The sequence below is a fragment of the Misgurnus anguillicaudatus genome, chromosome 19 (assembly GCF_027580225.2).
Source record: "Misgurnus anguillicaudatus chromosome 19, ASM2758022v2, whole genome shotgun sequence".
In the NCBI taxonomy this organism is placed as follows: domain Eukaryota; kingdom Metazoa; phylum Chordata; class Actinopteri; order Cypriniformes; family Cobitidae; genus Misgurnus; species Misgurnus anguillicaudatus.
In genome coordinates this window covers 16,964,473-16,990,164 of record NC_073355.2, presented here as the reverse complement: position 1 = coordinate 16,990,164, position 25,692 = coordinate 16,964,473, and the positions used below count along the sequence as shown (strand labels likewise).

General features: G+C 38.4%; 1 protein-coding gene across 4 annotated transcripts in view; it reads right to left on the bottom strand.

Moving 5' to 3' along the window:
• The window catches only part of axin1 (axin 1), a 43,853-nt gene extending 22,513 nt beyond the window's left edge, over nucleotides 1–21,340 (bottom strand). The window contains exons 1-3 of one of the 4 annotated variants that reach the window (XM_055190284.2): nucleotides 21,204–21,340; nucleotides 14,387–14,581; nucleotides 7,985–8,959 (exon numbers count right to left, since the gene is read on the bottom strand). In XM_055190284.2, the coding sequence (XP_055046259.2) occupies nucleotides 7,985–8,880 (896 nt within the window). In that variant the 5' untranslated portion in view covers nucleotides 8,881–8,959; nucleotides 14,387–14,581; nucleotides 21,204–21,340. Of the gene's footprint in view, nucleotides 1–7,984; nucleotides 8,960–9,396; nucleotides 10,215–10,517; nucleotides 10,715–14,386; nucleotides 14,582–21,203 lie in introns of those variants that run through there. The other 3 variants (XM_055190268.2, XM_055190292.2, XM_055190276.2) reach the window with 3 other exon arrangements.
• Between the last annotated feature and the right edge of the window lie 4,352 nt (nucleotides 21,341–25,692).

Genomic DNA, 25,692 nt, shown 5'->3' with positions numbered 1-25,692 from the left:
ATGAAACACTCGCTTCGCGTCAGTGGAAAGTGGTCGCTTAAATATGACCAGGGGTTTCTTTCATAAGATTTGAACTGAGGCGGGTCTGCATTAGCGCGCGCCTGTCTCGTCCGTCTCCATGGTTCTTTTTGCGCGTTCCCCCGCCCATCAATCATCCGTTGCGCGTCTTTATCACCTTGCTTTAAAAAAAATATACTCTGTAACGGATATGATTTAAAATGTAGCGAAGTACAATACTTCAAACAAAACATACTTAAGTAAAAGTACACATTTTAAAAACTACTCAAAAAAGTAAAAGTACACAAAAAACTACTCATTCACAGTACCATGAGTAAATGTAATTTGTTTCTTTCCACCTCTGCTAATGTTTGATCACGTTGATGGTGCAGGCTTGAAAGAAGTGCTGCTGTTTGACATCTTTGATCTTTCTGTTTTGATATAGCGCGTCTTGTACAAGGCTGAATGCTCTCACTAGAGTGTTGCCCACAGCGCCGCCACTGGCCGGGGGGGGCTGAATCGATTCATAGAATTTGATGAATCGATATTGAATTGAGAAACAAATAATTGCAATGCATTGATGAATCGATATTTTTACCCAGCCCTAATATAAAATGAATCCTATCGTGATAGAAGATTTTGGTCATATAGCCCACCCCTACTTTTAGTGATGTTTAGCATGTATGTGTTTATATCATTTACGCTTTTAAATATATTTTATTAACATTCAAATTGACTTATAACATACCGCATCATTTAGCAAGTTATGACCTTTTTCTTCAATATCGTGCAGCCCTAGTTTAAGGTATACCTGTAGATACTGTGATGCAACGTTTTTTTTGTTAAAGTGTTACATTACTTGATTAAAGCAACCACCATAAAAGCAGGAAGTTTTCAAAATTTTTACAATCTGTTGTATCTTTGCTGTGGTATTTTCGCTTTGTTTACAAAGAATGATAGGAAATTGCAAACAAGGCTTATTTATTGTGTGGTGGTTAGGAACGGCTAGGCACTGTTTGAACAATTCGCCAGTGAGACAGAAGCAACTCTTTATTGCCAGTCTAAACAGAGAATAGAAAGAAACAGACAGAAAGCGAGAAACGGAGAAAAGGGAGTGAGACACTCTGGATCTCTGCAGTCTCCAGTGATTATCCCTCACTCTCAACCCATCCACGGTCTTCTAATGATTCAAGCAGCAGCCATGTCAATATTCACAGTATAAGAGAAAGCCAGAAGCCTTCAGAGACGAGCCCAGCCTTTAGCAGCTCGCTCCACATGCCCAGCATTCCCCATTCTATTTGATTCTGTACAAAACAAAGGCTCTAAAACAGACAGGGGGCATCAGGAATCTCTGAATCATTACCACCATTCAAAACTAATCGATCGCCTCCTTTCCCCCCAATAACATACCTTGCCTGAATCCAACACATTAATTACTGTGACGTCTCTCATGAAAAGAAAACTCGCTATCATATAAAAAAAGCACAGGCAAATTAGGATTTAACTGCCTCCCCTTGCAGCCCATTACCACTTAAAAATCCCTGCATCTAAAGCAACTCTGCTGGGACAAAAGCACGATGCGCATTTGAAAGAAACCATTACCTAGATCCAGGCCACATCGCTGCTCCTTAGATTTGTGCACCTCCCCACACTCAGAATAATTATGAGCTCTTTGTCATCTCATTTTGCATGTGATCACAGCTGACTCCAGACTCCTACAGATTAAACCCTCAAAGGCATCTCTGTGTTTAACAGCACAGGTAAAAGAGACCGTCGTTCACATTACACTTCACCTCTTAAAGAGCCACACATTAGGCAAATCAACTAGCAAACACTGACTAAAGGGCCGTTTACATTATAACGATAACTATAACGTTAAATATATTAGCGTACACATCATAACGCTAACTTTATGCTAATACGCTTACGCGCTGGCCATTCGTGCAAATCACTTGCCTTTAATGGCTTTAACTAATATTGGATGTCTCTTGTAATAAAAATGTTTGCAATTGTTGCAAAAGTGTCACTGAATATGTAAATATGCATTGCATTTACACAGTGGGTAACCAGATGTATTCAACACACTGCGTTTCGCGTAACTCTAAACAATAAGTGAGTTTACATGCACAGTTTTATGCCGATTATGCTTAATATACCGATAACACGTGGGGTCCTGTAAACGCGTAAAATGTTTTTCTGTAATTGGGAAAAAGCCCATAAACGGGTTACGCAAAAACCAATCGGTGCAGGTAATTTTTTGCTCATTACCCCGATTTCGCGTGACACCTTGCGCGTTTCTCACGGTTTTGTCCATGTGCGCATGTCTCCGCGAAAGATAAACGTCAGACGCGGAAGTAAGCACAAAGTAAAGCATAAAAGTCTCTGCTCTACTAAAGCAGTTGGCATGGAAACTGCGAAAATAAAAATGATGTTATTTTTACAGGTTCTGGAGACACAAAAAGAGATAAAACAATATAGCTTTAGACAGATATGCCGTCTGCTTTTTGATCGACTATTATGTACTATAGGCGGTGACGTCACTGCCTGCGAGAAACCTGACAAATCTCCAAGTCCCATGTAAACGCATTTTTTATAATAAGCAGATTTTTGATAGTTATCCGCTTATTCTGTGCATGTAAACAACATACTCAGTGAATCTAGTAGTTTGTGTAATAATACCTTACCTTTTGGCGTAGTCAGTGTGGGAGGAAAAAAACATTATGTACTGAATTTTAAAGCAACTGCATCAGCGCTGGATACTTGGGGTACTTTTATGTTATGGAACTCAACAATGAGCTCCACTGCCATTTCAAGTGTAAGTTCAAATAAATTTGATTGGCTGTGAATTGTTTATTGTTCAGCAGGTGTGGGAAAAACCGCTCAGAAAGTGATCCCAACGATATCGTTCAATGTATCTTTATCGTTATAGTTGTGGTGTGAACTTCGATATTCTCTTTAATATAAAAAGATTTTCAAAACTATATTTTTTATAGTTGTAGTTATCGTTACAATGTGACCGGCCCTTAAATGTGTGCTAAATATACAAAAATTATTTCATTGAAATACTAAACTACAAATAAAACTATTTATTAGGGCTGTGCGATTAAACGTAATCGAGGTAAAACAAATAGGGGTGGTTTCCTGGACAGGGTTTAGGTTAATCCAGGCCTAAGCCTTAGTTATATTAGGTCATTTAAGGTCATTTTACAAACATACCTTACAAAAAACACTACAGGTGTGCATCTTGAGACCAAACAATAGCACTAATATATGTTGAGCTATTTAAGTACAAGGTGTTTTTAAATTAAAGCAGCTCAAACATGCATTTTAGTCTTAGACTAGGATAAGCCCTGTCTGGGAAACCAACCCTTATTTTGCGATTAATATACAAATTGTGTGCTGCTGGACCGATAGTTTGTAAGGCACTTCGAAGGCACCAGTGCTTTAACACGTGTAACCTATTGCAACACTTACGTAATAAAAAAGTTAAGTATGCATTTTCAAAGTCAGTGAGCAATCGTGTTAAATAATTGCATTATACTTTTTTTTACCCAAATAACCGTGATTATGTTTTTGCACATAATCGAGCAACCCTACTATTTATAATATCTTAATATTAGAGCCAAACTGAGCCAAAGACAAAACGGTTAATAATCCAGAACACGTATCCCACATATAAAGGAGCACAATATATCGCAATAAAATTGTTGATTCGATATAATTGTTGCGCGCCGATCTTGCTCACGTTATTTATGTGCATTATTTTCATGCTACAGTAGTAACACTCCTTTAAGATAATTTAATTAATAGGATGAAATAATCAGTTTTTACAATCTTTGCACTACCTACCATCGTTTGCCAGACGTTCTACAACATCTGCTTCAGTTTGTGTTTATTAACCCTTTAGTTTCACTTCATCACGCAGCTATTCCCATCAGAGGTAATAGTTAAAAACATTAGATTCATTAATAATCTAGTATGTGTTCATTTTCTGTCATAGTTTCTTCAAAATGAAGTTTCATTTGAGTCTTTTGATTGCACGCCCCCCAGCACCGCCCATCCCGTCCAACACCTTATGTAACAAATTTTCTGCTGGAAACCCTCCACAACACTATACCCCCTTCCCCAATATTGTGCAGCCCAACTATAAACATAATAAAAATATATTATAACACCCATAATAATCCCATTAAGAAAGTTAAAACCTTTGCTTCAGGAGATCACAAACATTAGCGGTGCTATAGATTTTTTTTATATCGATCTAGCCTAGAACAGACTTCTCACTGCAAAACGGTTTCAGATTTTAGTTTAGTTTCATTTTCGACCACAAGCTCTTGGTATCGTTTGCACATGGTTTTATTTCCGGTCAAACACTTTGCACAAACATTGCACCACACCGAAAATCAGCAATACAAAACTAACCGAGACTACGTTTCCAAACTAAACGTCTGAATTTTCTCACTTCTGATTTTTCCCAGCAAATCAAAGACACATGACGCCTGCAAAATTTAAACGCACAAAACCCTTAAGCGCTGACCTGAAAGGCTATTTAAAAAATAAGCGTGGTGTCTTTCTGTAATTCCGGCCAAAAACTTCATGTAGGCCTAATGAAAAAATCATTTGAGAACAACTTCACAAATACATTGCTCCCGCTAATTAAAAACACATCAGGTCCAGAGGCAATGGAACATACGTTCAGCTGGGTGGAGTGTGGAGGGTGTTTCTGTGGTTTAAGAATATCAGCCTTTCATTTTGTCATGTTATGGCTTGTTAAAAGGTACCCTTTAACAGTTTTCTAAAAATTAAAATGCTAAACAGAGCCTTTTAACGCTAAACATAAACTGCTAGAAGACGCAAGTCAAAAGGAGAAAAGGAAGAAGCGGCAGAGAAACGTTCTGAAATGCAGACGCGCATCCTTTTGTAAGACTCCTGGGGATGTTTCTGATGCTTAAAGCTTACCTGAACGTCTAAAGAGTTGAGAGTTTGGACAGATCAGGGTTACTGCATCATCAACAGATGTCAAGGTTCGTCTCAGACGGTTGAGAGAAAACTGGGTCAACTTCTAGGGGCACATTTCCACAATTTTCAATCTCTTTGCGGGAGGAGTGCCAACAGAGACACAGTGCAGTTTAGCACATCAGAGCGGCAGAACACAATGTATGCCTGAGCATTTTACAGAAGCTAAATCAGGCTGTGTAAATCCGCCTCCTGCTCTTCAATGCCCGCTTAGAATTTAAGCTTTAGCTTTGATAAAAGGAAAAAAGACACTGTGCTAAGAAATTCGTCTATTGTAAAACCCACTCTAAATTCTGATTGGCTGAGCTGGGCTTGAAGTCACTGTAAAATGCTAATAAACGCACACCTGTGAAAGCACATTTTAAATAAATCCACTGAAGCTAGAAGTATAGTTTAGTTTTTAAACACACGCGAGTGTCCCCATGCAGTGCATATTTTCGACATCAGAATAGTACGTGTGCACTGCCAGGCTTTTGTAACCGCCAGTGCCGGATAGGTGGCGCAAGCGCGTACAGGAGAATGTAGCTTGTAGGCCAAAAGATGCTTCGCATTTTGTCGCAATGCGCATGCGTTTACTGTCTGTGTATGTACAAGTATAATAATAATAATATATATATATATATATATATATATATATATATATATATATATATATATATATATATATATATATATATATATATATATATATATAGACCGTTTTATCGGGCGCACGTGCGGTGACGCAATAAACGTTCGGTCCGAACTTTACTTCTGGTTTCTGTTTGTTTAATGGTCTGACTAGACTCTTAAACAAATACCTCATCGAAAATAAGAAATGTTTTGAGTTCCTATGTAATCTATGTGTTGTTTATTTTGCTTGTTATATGAATAAACTAGTTTTCAAGGACTTTGTTGTAACTTATTCTTCACAGAGTTTACCGGAATTTACGTGATGACCACGAAAGCTGCGTGTTTGTTTTTACTGCTAAAACCGTCTATAGACGACAGTTTGGAACTTAAACATTTTTTTTTTTAACAAAACTATTACAATAACAACTACATTTAGTCTTGATTCACATATCGCGTCTTTTGCGCGCTCAAGTTCGTTATTTCAAATGTAGGGGCATGCCTTTCGATGCACTCGTTTTTGCCAGGCGCGTCCGCACCGCATCCAGTTAAAAACATATCAACTTTTCAGAATGCCGCAAGCGCACCGCACATGTGACAGAAAACCTACGCGCCTAGTGTTCTCAACACGTTTTTAAGCGCGACATGTGAACAGCCCCTTATTCGTTTAGCAGACAATTTTATCACAAATGAATCAGCATTTAACATTTTGTCTAAGGAGTCAACAATAAGTGTGTTTTCGTCTACAAAGGTATGTTTATATATTAGGTAGGAAGAGTTTACACCATACTAATTATCAAACATTGATATCTTTAACATTTATTGCACAGCTCTCATTTTGTTGTCAAATATATTTGACCATTGTCCCTTGCAAACTGCACTGTTGCGTTTATTATGTCCTTTCACAAATTAACAATTTTAATTCCACAACTATTCTTTACGAATTCAATGCAATAAGACGAATCATTTACTAGGTTCTAAAACCATTTCGATGTTTATTTTGTAATACTGACCTATTGACTGTACATTACACCTTACAAATTGCTGCCATTTTTGTACTAGCAACATGCCACATAAATCAGTGCTTATAGTCATTTGGGTTATAGGCTCTTCACCTATGTGACCCTGTCTGTAATCCAGGCTAAAGTCTCAATCTAATTTTGAGATTAGGAGCATCAAAGTTTGATTTCAACTATAAATTATCTTATTTAAATTTTTGATGTGCCGTTACTTAGTTAATATTAAAGATATCATGGTTATTTTTCACATAATGTTCTTAAGACTATGTAAGATGATTTTATGTAAAGAAACACCAAATCATAAAAAGTTACTATAGCTGAGTCTTTCAGACAGGGTCACATATGCCTGAGAACAACCCACACTTATGGTAAAAATCACTGTATAGCACTGCGTTTCCTTTAAATCGTCACTTTGAAAGCACCTGTCGATATTTGCTTTTAAAATCACAGAAAGCTTTGTAATCTTCTTCAGACACTGTTCAAAGGCCCACATGCACGGCTTTCTATTCCAGCAGGACAAGGATTAAAGTATTTAGCAGTCACATCTCCAAATCCCATTTTGCTCATATGGAAGGACTCGAGGCTCTGATGCATCAAGCGATTTGCTGTAAATTTCACAGCACGGCTTAAAAATCGGCCTCTGCAGATTAAACGATGTCTGCGCGACGCACAATGCGAACTAGAATTCCCCACACTAAAAGCTCACAATGAGCCATCACAACTGGTGGCGAGCAATGCCGTAGGAATGTCTGAGCACAAAACTTCACAATCCCTAAAACACGCATTCCGATATTATTGTTCTGCGGGCAAACTACGGGCGATTCGGGACAAAAGGGAGATAGCTATCTAAACATACAGCTGTGGGCTTGGAGATACACAAAACATACCCAGAGCCATCAGGTACACGAATACTTAAACCTTTCTTCAGACCGTGTGCATTTTTACTTTTTTTGCAAATATTCAATACGGTTTCTCTTTTGTGCGCCTTCTAAAGAGAATTCATGTTGCGGTTCTCCTGAAGAAACCTTTATTCTACCTCAAAAGACTGCCATTCAAGAGACACCTGCATGGAGAACACAAAGAGAACCCACTTGCACCAACTCGCAGTAGGTAAAGACACCGCTGCTTCCTGGTATCTGTCTTGCAACCACAGTCACAGTTACTTAGAGGTTTCTGCCTAATCTGCATTCCTCTCATCTCCTGTGGAGGGCTGCGCTTAACTCAGATTCGCTTTTTATCTTTTTCTTCTGACTGCGCCTGCACCGGGAGAAAGGCGGGGAAGAGGCAGACAGGAAAAGAGAGAGAGAGAGAGAGAGACGCTTTTCAAAGCTAGTGAGATTTACCTGTATTCAAGGTTGTCGTGATATCTCTTACTGGTGGCCACCCGTTGAGGTACGGTCTCCAAAAGCAGCTTCTGGGTCAGCCTGTTGCTCGGGGTGGGATCACTTTCCGGGTGATGGTCCTGGCCCTGGTCGCACCTCCATTCTTCGTCCTCCTTCACAGTTGACAAATGCCCCGGCAAGACTCTGCCATTTCCCGACACCGAGCTCTGGTCACTGAACAGTTTGGGACTTTCCCCACCCGTCCTGGTGTATTCCAAATATATGTCGGACTTCAAAAACAAAGGGTAGGTGTTCTCCTCCATCATAGTCTGAATCTCCGTCTGAGCCTGGTCGAACATAGCGGGATCGATGTGAAGCTTCATCACGCAGTCCTTGATGAAGCTTTTGGTGGCCGGTTTGATCTGCCTCGACACAATCCCGTTGTTATCCAATATGTACTTTTTATAAATGGCTTTCGCGAGTTTAAGCATCTTCTCCTCGTTGCCTTCGTTCGTCTCCTGCTTCCGGAAGCCGCTGCAGGCGAACCAGAAGTCCAGCATGTCGGCGCAACCCTCCTGTTTTAGGAAAGTCCTGAACAAGTGGATGCCGTCTTGATCGTCCAGCAGAGAGTGCAACGACTCGGCCCACTTCAGGTAGGGTGGCGTCGGGGAAGCGCTGCCCTCGGGCTCGTAGCCCAGATCCAAATCGGGTCTCCTGGGCGTAGCTATGGAGGCCTCGTTCTTGAGGATCTCGCTCTTGGAGGAGTAAAAACTGTGGCCGTATTGCCGCCCATCGCTGGACACCAGATCGCCCTCCTCACCGGGGACCGGGGGTCTGGGGGCATTCTCAGTGAAGCTGCCACCCAGATCTGTCAGATAACAGCCCTTTTCGTTTACACTCATTCTCACAGTGTCCATGCACCCCGTCCCAGTACAGCCCACAAGCCAGAAAGTTTATATCCAGACTCCTTTTAATGCCACGGCTAAAGAATTCCTCCTGTGAGAAAAAAAGGCAATGAGAGAAACATTAAATAAAGGTTTGAGCCATCTTGAATCTATGTTAAATAACTGCTGGCATGCAAAGCTAGCTCTGTTATTAAATTGTCATGTCTTCAGTATATTCCCAAGTATGTATTCAACAGCTATTAGATTTAAAGAGGAAACCCACTTGGCAAATGGTCTATAAAGTCAATAAAGCCCATCAAGTCGCGTGATCACATTTGTCTGCAAGTTTCATAAGAGAACACACTATTGTATGGACATTTCAATTTAATGTCAGTTTAAGACAAACAACATGACAACTAATAACCTTTTCTTGTCTGTGCCACGTACGTTTAATTAACACTTTATCATCAAACCTAACAAATGACCTGAGGCGGCTATCTTGAAGCAAAGATAGCAAAAAAGCAAACCATCACAAACCATTTAACTCACCTGTGACAGGCCATAAATCCAACACTTTCATGTTTCGACCTTAAAACCTGTGACTGCCTGCCAAACAGATCTGATATGTTGTCGATAACCGAGTTACAGAGAAAAGAAGCCTCGAGCTATCCGTGTCCAAGCCTAACGATTACTGTACAAGCTTAAACTTTTAAGGAAACTATATAACTGCAACCCGTTAAGTTAGTTGGATAATCCAGCACCCAAGTACACGTACGTGCACACACACATACACACACGACACGAGTTTATCACCCGTCGTGTTTTATCCACACCACAATAAATCCATCGCAGACAAACGTAAATGTGTATAAAATAAAGCTAGAATTGTAGACTGAAGCAGCAAGACACTAGAGGCTACAAATAAACAACCTACGGTAACACAAATAAAGGCATTGAAAAGCAAAAACATCAAAGGAAAACGTAACGAACGAGGGAAGGAAGTACGTGCGGCGCGAGACCTTCCCTAAGAAGTGAACGGAGATGGCGAAAAACACTTTCACCATCTTCGAGTACGTTAGCCGACATTGCTAGCTAGCTTGTTCGCTACAACTGAAGCGATCCGACTCAACTAGTGCGCGAACACGCTGTTATAACGCGCTAATCATTAAATCACAATTAAAACCAATACACACTCATTCCGCTCGTGTGGTGGAACATCATAAAAAGCGGGGATCTAAAAGCAGATCGCTTCCTCGCGTTTTTTCCTTCGTTAACGACATTACAACACCCCTCTCGCTGCCCTCCCGATTCGCTTTGAAGTGAGCCCCACATTCATCGCATTCATGTCTCGGCCTCAGCAGCAGGAGCGGATGGGGGAGGGGGAAGTAAGAAACAAACTCCACACACACACACACATAGCCAGGCCCTTCCGCAGCCCAGCGACTAGTATGCAACTTTGCAACACTGATTTTTTGCACACTCCAAACACGCGCATCCCGATCGATCGTCCTCGCGGGGATCGAAAACCCAGCGCTAGCGGTTTATAAACCGAGCGTGTGATTCAAACACGAGCAGCGAAAAAGCGACGGCACATTTCATCTCTCTCCCTCCGCTACCGCAAACCCCCATTACACCCAAGCCAGGAGAAGATAAAAGTGTCCGTACTGTACCTGTGAGAAGCTGCTTTCCGTTTCCGAGCGCATCGGGAATAGCGTTGTACGCGACTGGATGCGAATCGTGTCATCGATGCGGATCTCGGAGTTTAAAAATGACAAAGAAAACAGTCGCTTCTCCACCTCTCCATTGCTGTCTCGCGCACTCCTGTGCCCGTGTGTGAACGAGAGAGCGAGTGAGCGAGAGAGAGGGGGGAACAGAGATGTGTAGCGCCACGCGCGGCCAGAAAACGCATTGCTGGAGAAAATATGAAATATAGACGAGGAAAGCATCCACTTCTACTACAGTACACCGTGAAACTTTTTATAATAGTCAAAGTGGTATGAGCCAATTTGTAAAAAATGTTCGTGGACTGAATAAAAACAAACTAACTAGCTGTATATACAGTATGTTTGCAGCTACAGCCAAAGTGAACTATACCTTAAAGAAATAATCTTAGTTTTAGTAGCACACACCTATGTATTTCCCTATCCATCTCTGACACTTTAAACTTCCAAAGTGCTCTACCCCTGCAGTAAAAAGACTATAGTAAACCTTAGTATTTACTAAATTAAACTGAAGTAAAAATCCTAGACATTTTTGTGTATTTTTAACAATAAAACATGTTAAAGTATACTACACTTAAAAAATGCTGTAAAATATTTCTGTAGAAATCACAGTATTACTGGGTATTACTGGCAACTAGCTTCAAGTAACTTACTGTAGATTTTACATTAATGTTATTTACTGGCAACGGTTTGTTTCAAGTTAAATGAACAGGAAACATTTTCAGTCTTTATCTTCTACAGTAAGTTACTGGCAACCAGCTGCATAATTACAGCAAGTTTTTTTACAGTGATGCAGCTGTTTGCCAGTAACTTACTGTAGATTTAAATATATGTTTTTTTACTGACAACAGTTTGTTCAAAGTTAAAGGAATATTAAACATTTACAAGTCTTTGTCTTTAGAGAATAAAGCTATAAAATAACAGCCCCATGCAAAGCATTCTGGGAACCAGAAATCCTCATCAACCCTTTACTGTTTTTTTTTTTCATTCAGATTTTGGTTCCCATGCATGTGGGTATTTTAGTTTTATTCTGTAAAGATAAAAATCTTGTTAATGTTTAATGTTCATTTAACTTTGAACAAACTGTTGTCAGTAAATAACATAAATGTACAGCTGCCAGTAATACTGTAATTTCTACAGTGTAGCCTACTTTACAGTATACATTAACAAAGTGTAATTTGTTGGGTAAACATTAACAAAGTAATTAATATACTACAATTTACTACAGCTTTATTCATGGATTATTATTTTTTTGTGTCAGGTGTTTAATATACACGTGATAAACTTATAGAAACAATTTGCCGGCATCTCTTTTGACAATCTCCAGTTTAACTTAAACATAATGAAGTGTCTTATGTCATACTTCTGATCTTAACACAGCAAAAAATGCCTATGAAACAGCCTCCGCAACTCCCAGCGTGAGGGGAGATTACAATCACGGGTACATTTCGGACTCTATCTCTCCATCTGCCAAAACATGAAAGTACGTTGCAATAAATAAAGAATGCAGGAGATTTAAATGCTGTTCTTGCAGTCATAAAAAAGCATGCAGCTGGAGCTATGCATGTTTATAATCCTTTTACACACGGTTTCTAAAGTCAAACCATACCGAAAGTTTTTGTTCCTCTTTCCTTTTCCAGCCTCCTATTCAACCTTTATAAACAAAGACTAAAATCTACATTTTAGTGAGGGAACGTGTTGTGTGTGAGAGAATATCAAAAGCTTTTGCAGATGATAGGTTGTTTTGGATTTATGAGAAAGTTCAGCAAGGCCATTTATGTCTTATGACATAAAGTGCAGGTCGTATAGTGTTAAAGGACCTGCCTTTGAAAAAATTAGCAGGCCTTAAAACGAATATTACTTTGTATGCGCCAATCCTCTGAAGTTATGACTCAACACCTGGATATAATCAGGCATGTAATCTCATGGATTTATTGTGAAAAGATCAAAGGCCTTTGGAATGTGGAGTCCCGTTCCTCCTTTTTATGACTTTATTTGATTAGATCATCTGAAAATGAAAGAGCAGTTTGCGTTGAACCACGCATTTAATGACATCATTCAAATTGCTCATGGGGCCCAGTCAAAAATTTTTATATAACTTCATCTTTAATTTGACACACCAAAAATTTTTGGTGAATTTTGGTGGCCTTGGCGCACTTTGAAAAATGCTCTTTTATGAGTATTTATACACAGCAAAGAACATTTCTAATGATTCACATGCCTTTATTTTGACACTTTGCACATTTGTAAGGCACAAACCAGCATAACAAAACCAGAAAGAAACTAAGGCTGGGTATTGGCAAGGGCCTCACGATACATGGGTCATGATACAATACAATACAAAACATTGCATGTTGCGATACATTGCAATGCTTTTTTTATTAAAAATTTTAAAAAATACTGCTGATTTTTTTACTTTTTTTAAAGCCAAAGTGCGTCCACACGAAAGCTGCAGGTGTTTTTAAATTTTCTGCCATTTTTTCACTCCCACTAACTTCTGAGACATTGCCCGTATATGACAGACAACTGGACAGCGACAACTACAGCAGCAGTGGAGGGACTATTAATTTTTTTTTTAAATATCAACAGTAGAGATTAAACTACACACTACACACAGATACACTATTGCGGAAAAAAGTATCACGATAGTTAGCTGTATCGATATTTTTGCACAGCCCTAAAAGTAACTGCGTGCACTTGAATACATTTTTAAAGTTACATTCCCTTTGCATGTTTTAAAGGGATAGTTCACCCAAAAGTAAAAATTCTGACATCATTTACTCACTCTCATGTTGTTACAAACCTATATAAATTTCTTTGTTTTGATCAACACAAAGGAAGATATTTTTATGAATGTTTGTAACCAAACCGTTCATGGACCCCATTCACTTCCATAGTAGAAAAAAAGCAACCCAGACTCGCGGCAAGTCGTGTTATAGTAACGAAAATTTTGATTCATTTATTCGTGTTTGCTGACACGAATTTCCACAGTTTTTCGTGTCTTTGGAGACGAATGTCTTTTTCGTCCTTACCAGCACAAATTTCTATAAATGGCTTTTCGTGTCTGTTGCACGACTTTCTTGATCGTGTAATTTTATATTTTGTTTTCTCATCGTTGTTTTCTATTTTTTGACCATTGAGGCTTAGGGTTTGGGTTAGAATCACTTTCTGCAACTTCCTAACCCAAACCCCAACTTCAGGCGAGAATAGTTTTAAAAGCGGACGAAAAACATGTAGAAACCAATGCATAAAATTACATCCACAAACTCGAATCTAACCCTAACCCCAAGAGACAATGATTTAAAAATAGGAAAGAACGATGAGAAAAAAAGTAAAATGACACAATAAAAAAGTCATGGCACAGACACGAAAAACCATTGATAGAAATTCGTGCTGAGAAGGACGAAAAGGACATTCGTCTCCAAAGACACGAAAAACAGCGGAAATTTGTGTTAGCAAACACAAATAAATTAATCCACATTTTCGTTACTATAACACGACTTGCCGTGAGCCTGTGTTGGAAAAAAGAATACTATGGAAGTAAATGGGGTCCACGGACAGTTTGGTTACAAACATTTCTCAAAATATCTTCCTTTATGTTCATCAGAAATGTATACAGGTTTATAACAACATGAGGGTCCCTTTAAAAGGAGGGAAAATACATTTCAGCAGTCTGATTTTACTATTTTCATACTAACATACATTGAAATGTGTAACTAACAAAGTTTGTGTACAACAGTTTACAAACAAGCACCGAGGTTGCACAAAGTTATATTCCCAAATTTCATATAATAAGGGGGAAAATTAAAATGCATTACCTGGAGAAATCTTGTGTTTCCGTCTCGCGTTTTCTGGCATCCCCCAACTCTCCAACCATCGGCAGATTCCATTTCAATATCATTTACTAAATCAAGTTCCAGTAAAAACTGCATCCTCAGTTTTGTCAGAGAAACCAAGCTGATTGTCTTCAAAAAATCTGTCCATTCCAGGTTATTTACTGTGTCCATCCGAATCTGAAAACATAAATATGGAAAATCTTATAGCATCACACTCCAATGGTTCCAGTCCAACACTTAAATATATACGACTTAAATGACTTCATGATGCTTATTCACATTTGAGTAGTGGTTCATTGCAGTTAATGTTTGTACACAGGGTTGATTTATTTTTTCTTAAATAAAGTTTCACAGTCAAATGAGCATGCATATTTCTCTATGTATGGGCTAGTGAATACCATAAGGTCTGCTGGGCCAGTGTTCAAATCAGATGGCATCAGCAGCTGCAAACTCCGATCTATCCTTGCCCTTCCTGAGACCTGGCTTTCATTACTGGGCCCCCCACCGCGAGCCAACACATGGCCATGGGTGCATACCAACTCAGTGCACAACCTCTGAGCAACCACTTGGAAACAATCGAGGGGTAAATAGCATGAAATGGAGGTGTTTGGAAACGGTTTGGAGAGATTGTACGGATTGGGAGAGTATTTTGTAATTGCGCAGCCTTTCACGAGAGGACATTACCGTCGGAGGTGAGCAGGAACCGTTGCTATAGGGAAAACGCAACCAGAGGTTAATGTCATACGGGTGAGTGTGTCAGATTGTTCTATAATTGTTCTTTTACATACAAGTGAAAGTCACTGTCCCAGAGGAAACTATGGGAATCATTTGACAGCTGTGTTCTGCAAGCTTCCTGCATGAAGTTTGATGTTGGCTGTGACTGGCAGCTGTAGCTGCCATTCTGCTACCTGTTGAGTGCCCTTGGAACTCTTAGACAAATGACATGACAGGTGCGCTTTCGGCTTAAGTACCTGCTCCTATACAAAGCAGCTGGTAGGATTGCTGGTAGGTTGCATAACAGACGAAGAAACGGACAGCAACTCTTTTCTGATTTATACTCATGATGTCCACTTCTTCTCTTGGCAGTGATGTCCAATAAAGCCATTATATTTTAAAGAGCACTCAGAAAAACACTCGGGAGACAGCTGCAAAAACAGGAGGCACTATCAAACATAGTCTTGGGAATTCAACTGTGGGGTATTTTAAATGCACTTTAATGTATTATTCGCTTTGCCACAATGGGGCGATGATCTATAATTACAATGCTCTTGCAAAGTAATATCCTTTAATGTTAATATTACAGAATAAAGGGAATGTAACACCTTCCTATAAATCAGCAGAAAAGCAAATCCATTGCAGGTTCTGGCCAAATTGCCTTATACAGTGTGTTATGAAAGTAACATAAGTGAAGTCATTATGTAATTGCAGTTTAATTGACTCATTTAAGTTACACATTTAATTGGGAAAGGTCAAAAAAATAAAAAAGCTTTAGAGTAAACATTTACAAACATCCCTTATACTCTCTGCTGGCTCTAACAAAATACCTCTGCAAGTATTTTTGGAACATTACATTGCAAATTGCATTTCAGATTGCAAATAACTATGCAATAAGGATGAATAAAGCAAATCATATGGGATATTTAGTCAGTTATGCCTGCAGCTCGACACTCATAATTGTAAATTCCAAAGGTTTTCAGGTCTGACTAATGGGAAGAGTAATCAGCAAGAGTAATTTCCACCTTCAAGGACATCCCGCACCATAAATGCAAATGGTGACTTTGTGGTACGTGACACAAGGCATGATAGCAGGTCCATAAAAGTAATTACCTATGAATTTTTCCCATTTGCAAAGTCATCATAAACATTTCCTTTCAAGTGTTTGTAAGCGTGACCTATTGTAGTTCGATGAATCACAGTTTATCTCTCAAGATGAACTTAATACACTCCGCTTTATATGTTACTAATTATAAGGATGTAAATGTAAAACATTTATTTAAACCATTTTGTAAAACTCCTATACCTGGCTATTAGACTGCGTTGTTTATCTTTCTGGAATCTAATTTTGAGTTTAGTCTTATGGGAAAGATCACAGAATGCATTGTTTCAACATACACAATAATGAACAGCGCAGAGCACAGCATGGCACAAAACAACAGACATGGAGACAATTTTAATGAAATGCTCATTTAAGAGCACAGGATATGAAATGAAGCATGCATTAAAAATGGCAGGGAACAGATAAGTTCTTTTAGTGGCACCCATCCGATTGCGGCATCTCACATCTGGTAAGCTAAGCGGGATAAGCTAGTCAGTCCTACGGCGGTCTTTCATGAAACCTATTGTGTGTGACCGCCCCATCTGTTCAGATTCACCAGTATCAAGAGCAGGAGCAGATGAATGGGTTTCCACAGGGAGCCCTGCTGTAACATCACAGAAGAAACGTTTCATCAGAAGAACCCAATCAATATCTTCAACCAAGAATCAGGGGTGGCTCAGAAAATTGGGTTTTGATTTGCTCTTTCATAAGGGGAAATAAAAGAAATCAATTGCTAAATACATTTTTTATCAAATTTTTGTCACAGTCACTCATTTTTGTGGGAATCTTCATATCGACATAAATATAACTATACGTTAATTAATTTTTTCTTTACAATTTTTACAACATTGTTAAACCCATTATGCATATTTAAGAGTGTTTTCTACTGTGGTCACTTTTTCCAAATGACTTCTTCATGTTTTTATGTTATTATCATATTGATGCCACTTTAACAAATGTCTGTAGAAATTACAGTATTAATGGGTATTACTGGCAACTTACTGTAGATTTTACATTTATGTTATTTACTGGCAACATTTTGTTCAAAGTTAAATGAACATGAAACATTTTTTTGATTTTATCTTCTACAGTAAGGTACTGGAAACCAGCTGCAAAATTACAGCAAATTTTTTAAGATTGTTACATCATCACTTCTTAAACGAACAAATAAAAATAAACAATTTAAATTTGAATTGTGACCAAATAAAGTGTTTGAATATGTTAATTTACTTTAATAGCATAGAGAGAAATTTCTCAGTAAACTTGAAGGTGAATTTTGAGACGTATGTCTAAAGAAAATAAAAAATGAAGACAATGACTAAATGTACTACTGCATCATTATTGTGTAAAATCATGCAAAAAAAAAAAAAAAAAGTGAATATATGACCCATTATGTGAAAACCCATGTAAAGTCATTTTTTGTGATTTAATGTTTTCTACATAAAAGCATCCTACACAATATAAAGATTATTCTGTGAAAAAAACCTTCACTGTTAACAGTGTTACTTGAAGCTGGGTGCTGGTAACTTACCGTAGATTTAAATTTATGTTATTTACTGGCAAAAGTTTGTTCAAAGTTAAATAAATTTTAAATATTAACAAGTCTTTATCTTTACGGAATAAAACTATACAATAATAAAATAAAATATACAATAACAGCCTCATGCAAAGCATTCTGGGAACCAGAAATCATCATCAACCTTTTTCTGTTTTTTGCTTCAGATTTTGTTTCCCGGAGTGCTTTGCTTGATGCTGTTGTTTTGGTTTTGCTCTGTAAAGACAAAGACTTGTAAATGTTTAATGTTCATTTAGCTTTGAACGGAATGTTGCCAGTAAATAACATAAATTTGCAGTGGGATAGTCACGGAATTTTTGCCAATTTTTCCGTGGCATTCTCACGGATTGGTTACTCAACTGCTTTTTCTTATTTTCTAACCATTGTCGCTTCGGTTTAAGGTTAGATTTGGTGTTTGCTTAGTATGTCACTTTAACTATTGGTTTATACTATTTTTTCTGATTTATTCTTTTATAATTTCTTACTTTAAACCATTGTTGCCTGAGTTAACTCTAACCCTAAACCGAAGCGACAATGGTAAGAAAATAGGACAAAACAGTTGAGTAACCAATCCGTGAGAATGCCACAAAAAATGTGTAAAAAAAATTGTGACTACCCTACGTAAATTTGTGAGATCAGGCTGATTTAAATCTACCGTTAGTTAACGGCAACCAGCTGCAAGTAATTCCTACAGAATTTTTTTACAGTGTTGATATCTTTAATATTGACAGGTCAATGTGATTCTCCTAAACTCAAAATTGGATTCTAAAACTTTAGTCTGGATTTCACATATTATTTAATTGTGAGTATTTAGGCAACATAATATTGAGGTGATACTTTGTAAAGTGTGTGTTCTTTGAAAATTGAGTCCTTATGCTCCAAATGGCCAATAACATTACTGAAGCTATAGTAACCCTCTTACATTACGTTAGATAGTCTGTGTTGCTTCCCATTATACCTCTTTCCTTTAAAAACAATACACACTAACTTCATGATATCTGTAATTGGTCTGTGATAGTGCGTCCCCAATGACTGTAACACAACAACCAGCCCAGAAACTACACAAAAGGCATTCCAATCTCTCAGCTGCATGTCACCAGTTCTTGTATAGACTGCTGTGGTCTAACCATTTCAGTGCATGTGACAGACTAATATGCAGCTCAAGCTTTCAATAAAAAGGTGATGACAGCCATATTAAGTAAATGAGAATTCAAAGAAAATGGGTCCAGCAGGTGCTCCTCTGTATATTCATTAAAAGATACAAATATGAAGAGCAAAAACATTTAACCTAATTTTTCTGTTTAGTAGTTTAGTTTGCAATAATAAAATTGAACTAAAAACATAAAATAAATCTAAAATAAATGTAAAAATAAATCACCTTATTTTACAAAATAAAATGTCATATATATTCTATTCCTAAATTAATATCATACAGATGTTCTCTCAATGTTAATTGGCCCTAAGAAAACAAGAAAGCACACAACCATGACATTATGCCCCAAAATGACTGATTTATTCTGATGTTTTGATAAGTCCTTTTGACAGGAGTAAGAAAACACATTTCTACCCAGCATTCCTCTGTGTTGGTTTTTGTTACAGCTGCCAGTGCAAATTTACCCCTCCTTGTAGGCTGTGCTTGAAATAGGCTTATCTTTGAGGGGCCTGATCAGTTGACAATAGCCCATTTAGATGTTAAAGCTGAGTGCTGCTCTTCTTATTCCTACAAAAGATAATTATTCCTTCAAATAAGTTATACTTCAAGGTTCCCTTTGGCGCTTCTGTAAAAAGGCTTTGAATTATGAGGGAAACTGAGATTTTTAAGATACAACCAACAATAGACAAAGCAGCGCATGCCTGAAATGGTTGCGCCGGGCGCGCTACGAAACAAAGAAGGGGTCTGGTGGAGAAAAGCTGATTTATATTTGAATGATTGGGACATCATAAAGAGAAAGTGTCTTTGGTGTATTGGTAAGCTGATCTTTTTTAGCGCTTGGAAGTCTTGGGAGAAAGGTGTTATCTAAAGACTGTCAGAATGCACTCTGGAGTCCTGCTGATATCTTTTGTCATAGCTGAATAAATCGTGACTAACAAGGCCAAGAGTGGATTAGGCACAGAGGATTAAATAGTTTGTTGCTTGGGGTTTGTCTAATACTAAACTACTGATTCAACTTTCCATACGAAAACATGCACAAAATGAAATATGCGAGCGCTTTCGCCTTATTTCATCAGCAGACAATGTAGCGCTAATGACAGGGCTAGCCGTCTATGAACGGGCGAAAGAGTCGGATTGATTGAACGCTAACAAACGCACAGTCAGAGAAGCTTAAAAGCTTGTTATTATCACCGATACTATGAGCTGGAAATGCACAGCAAGCGGTCGTAACAATTGATGCGCCGTCTTTTAAAGCAAGAGGGCCGTACGAGAGGCGAGACTACGAGATGCAAACACAAGCGGTCGGAAAAGAGCGACATACAATGCAACGTGGAAGAAGACGAAACCACCGCCATTGCAAAATGGTGCTACAATGCTAAACAATCCATGCACATGCCATCTTTTTGTAAGGTTACCTCGGTGCGCAAGAACAGCAGTTGTCCTTAAATGCAGATTGTCGGATCTTGCGCTACGCAGTCTGCGGCATGCCCAGCCGCCATCTTTAAGCACAATTGGGTTTAGTTGGCGATGGTCCTCCGTCCATCTTTCTTTATCTTCGTGTTTTCCACCCAGCCCCCTCTCCCAGTTATGAGGGGTCTTCCTCGGACATCATATCACGCCATCGACAGGCTCGGTAGGGATTCGACGTGAACATGGAGCTCGTGCTGCTGTGCACCACCAAATCATGGATTTTCTGACCATACTTGATTGGCTCGAAACATATCCGCCGTGGACAAATATTCATCCCAGATCTGAGGCCTTTGATCTGATGAAGGCCCGATTTGAAAGCCCCCTCCAAAGAGCCCTTTAAAGACAGCGTTCCCTCAGATGTTCCAAGTAATGAGATTTAGAGTGCTATGATTAATCTAGGCCAATTTCATACAGACACACATACAAACACAAAAGATACGGACATATGCGTACTCGGACCGATCAAATGAACTTTGCGGAACGATTCCACCCGTCCGCAAATTATCGGAAAATCGCACGAAAACTGAACAAGAGCCCAGCTGGAGTTCTTTGATCGCGGTTTGGAAAAAATGGATCTGAAGAGTCTTCAACAATCATATTGAGAACTACGGCCATCCTGTTTGTTCTCGCTTTCATTTGCCCAAACGCTCATCGTCCAGACCAGATTTGCCAAGCGTTTATTTTTAACATTAGCGGTACCGCGTTAACGCTAATCTTGTTGACCACCATCTCCCCGACACATTTCACGGGGACGTCTACAAGAACAATAATGTGAGTCAAGTCTCAAAATGGTTGATGCTCTCACCTGCCTCTCCTGCTGGGTGTCTCCTCCGCTGTGATTTCTGCGGTCCGCCATGACTGGGCGCAGTCGCCTACTTGCCACCCCAGAGTACTTTCTTATACTCATGAATCTCTTTCTGTTTCTTACTACTGTGTTGCTGAAAGATGTGCATCTTTACTTTATGTTGCAGCTTCGGCTCTGCAACCTGATTGGTGGACGCGAGGACCAGATGATAGACCTCGGGAACCCTATTGTAACTATGGCAACAGACCCCACAGGCATCAGTGATTTGCTCCTAATTGCAAAGTAAACATCAGAAATGGAGCTGAATATTATCACAAAGTGAGATGAACCTTGGGCTGACAATGATCAATAAAAATGCAACGAGCTTTAAAAGCAAAAACAAAATAAGAGCGTTGTCCGGTACGCTGCCCGTTCTAAAGAGGATGAAAGGGGAAGCACAAAGACCACAGAGTAGCGGTCCTTTTCAAACAGCTATACACAGTAGTTTTAAGTGTTTAATGTGAATGATAGATGATGGTTAGGTATTTCATTCATGAATAAACAAACAAACAAACAGAAAAACAATGAAATAGTTTTCTCGAAAATATACGTAGCGAGACGAGAAACAAAATCGATGTAGGCAGATGAGAGTGGCGGAAAGGAAAACGTAGAAGGCGGGGAAGATGATATTGCCTTTGTTGGGTAATGTTATCAGCTGCTTACCTTTCATATGGATTTCACACTTGCTTGTCTAGTAGCAGTCGGGGTCAGACCCAGCAAACCCTTCCCACAATGACCGATTTCCATTTAAACCATCCTGGCGAGGATCCTTGGTATTGCCTGCCACTTGGATTTGCATTGGCGCCACCACTCTCAAACAAATTTACCACACGCACCTCGTCTTGTTTTCAGGACTTCTCATTGCGCTGTCTTTGGGGTGGCGTCGGCTGACAGTGGACCGTTATTGAAAAGACAGTTTTGGGTCCGCACACTGCACGTTCATGAACAGCTATGTGACTACTAAGAAAAAAAGTCACTACAAAATAGCAGCTGGCTATTAGTCTCAGTGGCCCCTGAGCACAGTGCATAGGCTCATAGGTTGGGGGGATTCAAGTGGGGGGGTTCTTGACTAAAGGAGGGGGGTCTTCTGTACCATTACATTTACAAGATTTGTATTGTTTAACTATAAAATTTATTATAGGGCTAATCAGTTAAATATTGAAGTAATATACGTATTGTTCTAAATATTACGAGGATGCATCTCCTTCACAGAACGATAACAATAAGAAATAATAAATGTATATGAAAAACAGAGAATAAATCAGCTCCGTGGTCCCTACCCAGCAAGCAGTTTTGCGTTTTAAAGACGTCTAAGGCGTCCAAACACAGCCTAGACGTCTAGGCTAAAACTTGGTTTGTCAGTGAAAATTTTATAGATGTCTAACCAAAGCCCAAAAATAAATATAAAATGAATGAATGAGTAAAACCAAACACCTTGTAATCACTGTTGACTTTGCTTTCGCTGTGAGTTATCATACATTTCGCAAGTTATTTTGGCAAAAACAACATGTAACCAAATTTTTAGGTGATCAAATAATGTCTCTAAAAAAGGATGTGTTCATTTTTTACACATTTTATGCGGTTTGACACATTACATGCCATTTTAACACATTATGTGTTAAAATTAATAAAAGTGACACCACAAGTTGCATTAAAAGTAACACAAAATGGGTTGTTCCAATAAAAACACAAAGTTTTTGGGACAATGCATTTAGTATGTTGTCCCAAAAATAACATAGTAGTTATATTTACATTTGCATTAGCATTTTTGTGTGTGTGTGTGTTGCACAACCACAATAATACATAAAGTTCACTAAAATTAGCTGTTCAACATTTAATTTTAGTTTTATAACCTTTGTTTTTACTACTATAAATAAATATTATGTGGATTTAAGTCAATACACTTAATATGGTGTATATTGACAGTTGCAGTAAGTCATTACATTAATGATAAACAACAGAGGACTGCTTTTCCTTCAGCATACAAGAACGAGAAAATTAATAAAAAAAAAATAACAACGAACACCACCTACAGAGCCATTCTAATAAAAAGCAAAGGTACCAGGGGACATTGCATACTTTTGTTTGGCTCATAAACAAAAATACCTTCCATACTGTTGCAAAGGTCAGATCAGATGTATAGGTTATTATACAGCAGCCTGATGTATTATTCATAGCATTCTTCTCTGAATAATACAGTAGATTCAGCCATTTTATTGTCACACAGACATTATCTCAATATCTTCTTTATACAGAATAATTGTGATGCCTGTGATTAAAGGTATATTTTACCCAAATATGAAAATTATCTCATAATTTACCCACCTTCAATCTAAAATCTACCATGAGTTAAAACAACCCAGCATTGCATTGAAACAACCTAATATAGGTTTATTTGTTATGTCTGATATTTACCTAGCCTGGCTCCGCCCTCCTACGTTCTTCCGCTTAATTTTCATTTAGCTTCAGAACAACGTCTGGGACTGCTGTGTAGAGTTTCGTTTTCTCCGGCAAAAATCTGCAGGTCCAATCCGCGAACATCGGGGAGTGGCTAAGAACGCAGACGTTGAGGTCGTGCGCCAGACTGAGTGACATACATCATGACCAAACGTTAGCGAGTTGTTTTCTTTTGCTCACATACATCTATAATTTTGTATGTGACCCTGGACCACAAAACCAGTTATTAGTGTTAATTTCTGAAATTGAGATTTATACATCGTGTGAAATCTGAATAAATAAGCATTGATGTATGGTTTGTCAGAATAGGATAATATTTACAAGAACTACAGTATTTGTAAATCTGGAAACGGAGGGTGCATAAAATGTTAAATATTGAGAAAATTGCCTTTGGTGTTGTCCAAATGAAGTCATTAGCAATTGCATCCACTCACAAAAATAAAATGTTCATATGTTTACATTAGGACATTTTCAAAATATAGATCTTTACATATACTCTAATGATTTTTTGGCATAAAAGAAAAATCGACAATTTTGTCCCATACAATGTATTTTTGGCTTTGGCTACAAATATACCCTTGTCACTTAAGACTGGTTTTGTAGTCCAGGGTCACATATATTAACCAAATAAAGTCATTTGGATTACTTTTATGATGTATGGATGCGCTTTTTGCACATTTACCATTATGAGACCTACAGTATATATGTACACAAAAGCTGTCACAGCGAAGACACTCTCTTGATTTTGGTGATTGATGTCCTGAGGGCAACATTATGTTGACACTGGGACAACATTTTAATCAACCAATCAGATTTAAGTTTGTTTCAACTCAACCAGGATTAGCTGCTTCTAGACCAGAGGTGCCCAAACTAGGACCCGCGTGCCAAAGTTGGCCCGCAATAACCTTTAATTTGGCCCGTCATCCCACGTGAGATAAGGAAAAAATATATACATCATTGACGCAGATGTTCATATTTCTAATTAAACATTTTCTAACATTTTTTGTTGTATTTGTACATTAAAAAAATGTAAACTGAAATTAAATCCAAGAAATTAAAGTGAATTTTTTTTTAAATGTACATGCATACTTAACCTGCGCACACATTTTGGCAACAGAAGTGGTGTTGTTCCCCAGTGGTTCAAACGTGTTAGCAACTCAGAAAGTTTATCAAAATGATTTCCCAGGACCAAAATGGTCTGGTTGTTTGGTTGCACTAATATATTGTACACGTATGTGTCTGGCCACTTTATATTTGGTCATCTGCTAACGTCTTGTATCTACTCCACTATAGTTCACGGATCTGGTACCTGTGTTGAAAAAGTTGATAAAGTCAACTTTTTAAAATAACTTTCTCGGTCTGTGTTGCTTCACTGCTGATTCTTGCCGTACTTCCGTTGCCAAAATGCGCGTGCATACTTTGCCACGTCATCATTGTGTACAAACAGTAAAAGGGTCTATAGCATGCGTCACGAAACTCAACGGACTCGGGTACTATAGGCTAATAATGAAGAGGTTGAGGTAGTGGCACGCAGACAAAAGGAAATTTTTTAAATGATTGTCAAATTTTTTTTTTTAAACAGTTACCTTTGAAAATAAAACTGCATTATGCATAAGCAGAGTTATGTATGCTTATTTATTTTTTAAATATTAGAAAATTATAAATTAGGAGAATCAGAGCAACTTTCATTTTAATATAACACAGCAACATTTACTTCCGGCTCACGGCCCTTAGTCAGGTTTGATTGGCACACCTGTTCTAGACCATTGCTTTTCACTTATTATTTCCCTCTGATTTTAGGGTTCACTTATGGTTAAGGTTGGGGTTTAGGTTTTATTTACAAAATGTCGTCCTTGGGTTCCCACAATATGTTGCCCCGAAGACATCTCAAACTTCTCAAAATGAGTTTGAGCACTGGGACGGTACACTTTCTTCAGTTCCAAATATGCACCATTTAGGTAGATATTTACCTGTGAGGTACCTATACCTTAGA